The sequence below is a fragment of the Neophocaena asiaeorientalis genome, unplaced genomic scaffold (assembly GCF_003031525.2).
Source record: "Neophocaena asiaeorientalis asiaeorientalis breed wild unplaced genomic scaffold, Neophocaena_asiaeorientalis_V1.1 scaffold82, whole genome shotgun sequence".
In the NCBI taxonomy this organism is placed as follows: domain Eukaryota; kingdom Metazoa; phylum Chordata; class Mammalia; order Artiodactyla; family Phocoenidae; genus Neophocaena; species Neophocaena asiaeorientalis.
Genome location: NW_020173068.1, coordinates 8,816,659 through 8,822,419, shown reverse-complemented (window position 1 = coordinate 8,822,419; position 5,761 = coordinate 8,816,659). Strand labels below are relative to the sequence as shown.

Below are 5,761 nucleotides of genomic sequence, written 5' to 3'. Positions count from 1 at the left end.
AGTACAGGGCAAGAAGAGTCAGGTCCTGACCCAAGTCAAATCCTAAATTCTGAGCCGGAATATTTCCGCTACTGACCTTTGGCCTTGGTAAAGGGGCCAGGGAGGAGGCGGACTTTGAGCCACGGGAACGTTTTCACAGATTACACGGGTCATCCACGAGGACCAAAGCGAACAAACGTTCACCTACAAAGACTAGGGTACGCCCCCTCCGCTCTAAATGTGTAAAGATCACAATCCATTGCATATGTATGAGGGGACCAAGGCGGGGGGAGGGGCGTGATTCGGGGCTGTCCTGGATGCGCCTGATCAAAAATTCTTCGGATTTGAAGACTTCAGAACCCCCAGATTTCTGAACACGTTAGCAAAAAGTCTTCAAATGGTCATCTGTGGCACACGTTAGGAGGATATCGGGCATAGAAGACCCCCCCCCAATTTAGGTCGTATTATCAGGCATCTGCCGTAGGCAGCCCGATCCCAGAAGGGGTCCTCGGTCGGCTCGACTAGAAGACGAAGGGGGCGTCTCCCCTGCTTCCTGCGGCGTCGGAGGCGAGTTGAGGTGGTGGCAGGCTGCGGCTACGAAGGCGTCAGCGGTGGCGGCGGCGCCATGGCAGGGCTCGCAGGTACCGTGGCGTCGGCCTCCTGGGGGCGGGATGAGAGGCCCTCAATGCGGCCGCGCCGCCATGTTGTCCCTTCGGGGTCACCTTAGGCGTCGTCCGGTCCCTCTCTGGGGTTTTCCTTCCGCGCACCCTGGGGGCCGCCCCTGTCCGGTGTCACGTGATTGCCCTGTTTGGCCCCCAGCCTGGGCCTTGGGGGTCTCTTCGTGGCCCGAGGGCAGGGCACTGGACTCGTGGGTTCTCGTTCAGGCCTCCAAGGTCAGCACTCGCTTGTCTGCTTCTGGGATGGGGCAGGCAGAGCTGGGGAGCTCGGGGCTGGGGGTGCGACAACCTTCTCTCCGGCCCCGGTGCCCGTGGCAGGGGGCCCAGCTTCTGAGATGCCTGTCACTCTGTCCCCGCCACTTAAGTTGCCTTTTTTTTGTTTGTTTTTAAACCAGAAGGGGCGTGGGGGAGAGGAGAGAAAAGGGTCTCCCTCCCCGGGTCCCCGCCTTGGTGTCTGGGGTGATAGGTTGACGCTCTGCTTTGGGTCGCGGGTGCTTCTTACTCTAATTTTACACCAAGTCCGGACACCCGTTCCCTTTCCTACAATATATGTGGGGAGTGGCCCTCAAGGGCAGCTGAAGGAATGGATTGCCTGGCACACTAATGGCCTGGAGAGAAGAATGGGGGATGGGGGACAGTTGCTTTTTCCTTCCCTCTTCCACACCTTATTTAATTTCCTTCCAGGCCTCCGTGTCCCTTTTCAACGCTAAATGTTGGGGCAGACTGGGGTCTGTCCTGGGAAAGAAACGGCCTTTCTGTTTATAGGTTCGGATCATGTTTTATCCCTTTCAGGGAACTGGTGTTTTGGGGACAGCTTCTGTTTGCCCTGCTTGACATGGTACAGCCATCCCCTCAGCCTTCTGGACGGCAACACTAAAGCCAGGACACACACACACACACACACACACACACACACACGTTCCAGCTTAAGTGCTAATGCCAGGTGTTAGATCTTGTTTGTTTGTTTGTTTTAAATCAGAGACTAATTAATATCAGCAAATCTGTTGAAAGATTGCCGAGCCCTGGTCGGTTTCCAGTGACCAGATCACTTCCATATCTGAAATTGGTCTTGTTAGAATTGCTGCCAAAAACAGTTTAACCTTTTATCTGTAACATGTTGTTTCAAAGAGGAATCTGGAAGGCTGGGTTTGGCTGTCTTTTTCTGTTGTTGTTCTCTTATCTTTGAAACATATGCATTCCATTTCAAGCCTGTCGCTGTATGATATACCAAGGACCATGTGTTGCCTGCCTCTCTGACTTCCTGTTCTGGGAATGCTCTGGAATCTGGATCCTGCTGGGGAATGGGCCCCGTGGGAGGGAGAAAAGGAGGCGGAGGGGAAGCAGGATCATAACCAGAGAAGATGGTGACATGTCTCTGGGGCATATAGAGGAAATCAGATGTCTCCAGGGAAAAAGAGGCTGTTGTTAGACTAATGTTTTGTATATATGTGCACGTTTAAATCTCTGGGGGAAAACTCACTGCAAATTCAGAATCTCACTGTAGGGTACTGGCTTCTGAGTAGATAGAAGTTTGAAAATAAATGTCTAGCAAATGACTCACAGCACACCTGCTCCCTCATCCAATCCAACCCAACCCACATGCAATAAGCTGTTGCTGTCCTGCAGTGGAAGCTCAAGAAACTTGTCCTTCATTCGCAATCCAGATATTCCACAGGTAGAGGTAACAGTGTCACATAGCACACACACTTCCGACAGTCATGGTACCTAAACCCCTCTGCGGTTTAACCTTAGCTGGTTAGGCTAAGAAACTAACATCCTTTGGGGGCATTAGTCCCAAGAGTCTTGCCTGTTGCTGGAGTCTCACAAAGCCATTCCATTCCAGTTCCCTCATAACTCAACTGCTCTATCCTTGGCCTCGTGGGGGCAAAGTCTTGAGGATGTGGTAGAGAAAATTTAAGCAAAGGGGGGGCCTGTGGACTAAGGACTTTGCAACAAAACTGTAGTCATTTTCAACTCTTTTTGTTGCTCTCTATCAGAATAAAATGTTTTAATGGTATTGCTTCTGGAAAAAATTTTATAAACAAGATGTGTTTGGACTAGACTTCTAAGCATTGCACAGGAATAGAAAGTGAACACATTCCTTCCATCTTCTCTGGTGGACTGTGTTTCCTGCCATAACATGAGGGTTTGGATGGGGCATGAAAGGGGGGAGTGGACATTGCACATTCAAGCCACCCATGCAGGTACAGCCCATCAGGGAAGCCCTTGCCTGGAAGTCTTTCATTTCATCATGCCACACTCAGAGCCCTGCTGATGGATGGATGGAGAAAGCCCTGCAGTTGGGCTTTGCCAAGATCATCTGGAAAGCCCTGGGGCTGCCAGCAGCCTCCTGCCTTTTAAAAGGGGACCTACAGTGTCGAGAGCAGCCCGACACTTCAATGCTGCTGCAGCCTGTCCCCCTGAACCTAGCTACCTTATAACTGGGCTGAGATCAGAGCATCTGGGGCATTGGGGCCATGGGTACATACACCCTTGAGGGCTCTGAGGGGAGGGGCACCCTTTATTGAGAACACATGTTGAAATATGTTCATGGTTCTCTGCATTTAGTGTGGAAAACCACAGAAACTCCCAGTCTTGAGGCTTGCCAAGATACAGGCTTCAGAAGGGAGGTGTGGGCATTGTCTGCTGCTGCGCCACCCTGGGGCAAGAGGAGACCTACCCCACCCATAGGCTACGGTAGGGGCTGGAACCACCCAGCCTGAGGAAGATGAGGCTCCGATCGCCCATCCGCACCCTAGTCCCATTGAGTCCTGATTGCCACTTTGATGGCAGAATGTTTCTAGTATGTTGGGGTTCACTGGGATCTTAGCAGTCCTTTTACAGAGGAGAACCGAAGGTGGCTAGGAGTGACCTGACCAGGTTCCCTGGACTGACTGATGGCAAAGCCAATACTGGAATTGAGGTCTACACCCTCCATCTCCATAATTCTCTTATCTTGAACTGAAGTTATAGGTGCCTCTAAAGGTGCTAGTGGTTGGGCTGAGAAACGCTAGGACCCTAGCGCAGGGGCGGGTAACATCAGGTTCAAGGGATTGAGGTCCTTTGTGCTCCAGAATTGTTTGTGACAACTGTGACTAAGGGATTTGAGGAAGTGACAGAAAGATTTATAGCCCTCCAACTCACGGCCTGGATGTTGACCCAGGAACAGGTGTGTGGTGACAGGGGCACACAAAGCCAGAGACAAGGCTGAACAGGCGGCAGGGCCATTTGGTGAGGCAGTCAGCTGACCCCACGTAAAAGAAGCCCTGACTCACTGAGGAGTGGGAGAGAGAACTTGGGAGCCGAGCAGGCAGCCCACCCTACCACCCTGGCATGATGGCAGGGGAGAGCCCAGGGCCCGGGACCTGGTAAGCACCCTTAAGGATATGGAGGCTCGTGCTGGGAGAAGCAGAGGACCCAGTAGTGGGGAGAGTGAGCTGGAGAGAGGTTCCTGAGGGTGGGGGAGGAGACCCTGGGAAAGTAGGCGGGCCTGGCAGGATGCCCTTGTAGTGGTTCTGGTAGAGGTGATAGGGCTGGGAGGGATGAGCTGGGTGGGGGAGGTGCCACACCACACCTTTTACCCCATAGTCATTGTCCAAACCAGTGCCCCCCCACCCTCCCTGCTCATTTCCTTGGGGATCTTGGATGGAGATAAGACTGTGTTCTGAATTCCTCCTGATCACCCTCTTGGTCCCTAGTACCTCCATTTTGAGGGCTCTTCCCACTTTCCCCCCTCCTATCTTCTCCCTCCTTCCATCTTTCCCACTGATTACTTGCCAAAGCCCCTTATCCCAGGAAAACTGAAGGCACCCACACCTTTGGGGAGGTATAAGTGGTGCCTTATTCCGAGACCGCAAGTGAAGATGTCCACCTTTTTCTTTGGGTGGTGGTGCGGGCATGCGGTCCTTTATCTCAGGACAGTGTTGAGATGGAACTGGGTGTGTGAAGGTTTACTCCCATTTTGTTGCTTCCCCCCGTCCCTCCCCCAAGTACAGTGCACATCAGCCCAGTCTTAGAAGTATGTGTTGAAGCCGGAAAAGAAGTCACAGGAGACAAAACTTTTTGGTGCGCCTCCACCGCCCCGCAGGGTCCTGGGACACTGTGCGAGACAGGGGAGGTACTTTTTTTAATTTTTTTGTAGAGGCGGTCCCTGTCCTCCAGGAGCTTACAATCTAGCCGGGGAGACACAACTAATGCACACTTATACAATCATTACAATTAGCAATTACCACAATATTGACCACAATTGCGTGAGACCTGGGGGATGCAAGATCAGTGAGGGGTTGGGGGCTTGGAGAAGGTGTTTTGGTAAAGATGGGATTCGTTTTCTTGTTCAGTAGGTCCAAATTGAGTGACACATTTCTTTTGGGTGGGAGTGGGGCGAAAGAGGAACTGAGGGAGCAAAGGCAGCAAGGCTGGAATGCACATGCCGTAGGCAAGGGACAGTGAGAGGGCCCCACTCTGTTTCTTAAACCTCCTCCCTCACCCTCTGCCCTCCAGCCCCGCCACACAGGCACGCAGTTGTCACTTGTCTGCTGCACGGAGATTCAGGGCTTCGGCTGGTGAAGTTGGAATGTCCATTCTGCTGGCTGGTGTGGTTGTCTGGATCTCTGTGGTGCGGCCTGCTGGCATGGCCGTGGCTGTGGGGCTGGGATGGCGCTGTCCCGACTTGGTCCAGATCTGAATGCGTTGCCTGTGCCCAGATCTCAGGGGTCTGCTCCCCCCATGCCCCCCTCCTCCCTCTACCGCCACCCGCAGTAGGAAGGGTGCAAAGGGGTGGGGAAGGGATCTGGTGTTGTCGTCATTGTCGGTGCTGCTTCTCCGGGGGCCTACCGGCCCCTCACTGACCTTGGCAAGTGCTCCTCTGGCGAGAGGGCACAGGGGACGCCCCATTCCTGCGCGGCACTGGCTCCCATGCTGGTGGAACTGCACAGGAGCACCTGGTGACACGGCCGCCCAGGGGAGGGGGCTGGAGCCTCAGTTGGGGGCCCGCTGGCGGCGCTCTCCCAGCACGTGCCGTCCGGTTCTCGACACGGTGTACGCCAGCTTCTGCAGGGAGTACCTGAACACCTGTGGAGAGAGAGAGACCCAGGACCTGCCCTTAG

The 5,761-nt window shown here is 53.7% G+C and overlaps 2 protein-coding genes across 4 annotated transcripts in view; one reads left to right on the top strand and one right to left on the bottom strand.

Moving 5' to 3' along the window:
- The first annotated feature begins 485 nt into the window (after positions 1 to 485).
- Positions 486 to 5,761, top strand: part of BLCAP (BLCAP apoptosis inducing factor) — a 10,323-nt gene continuing 5,047 nt past the window's right edge. The window contains exon 1 of the mRNA XM_024743127.1: positions 486 to 620. The gene's annotated coding sequence lies outside the window, so the exon portion shown is untranslated. The remainder of the gene's footprint in view (positions 621 to 5,761) is intronic.
- Positions 4,391 to 5,761, bottom strand: part of NNAT (neuronatin) — a 4,321-nt gene continuing 2,950 nt past the window's right edge. Inside the window, exon 3 of one of the 3 annotated variants that reach the window (XM_024743130.1) lies at positions 4,391 to 5,726. In XM_024743130.1, the coding sequence (XP_024598898.1) occupies positions 5,497 to 5,726 (230 nt within the window). In that variant the 3' untranslated portion in view covers positions 4,391 to 5,496. The remainder of the gene's footprint in view (positions 5,727 to 5,761) is intronic. The other 2 variants (XM_024743128.1, XM_024743129.1) reach the window with 2 other exon arrangements.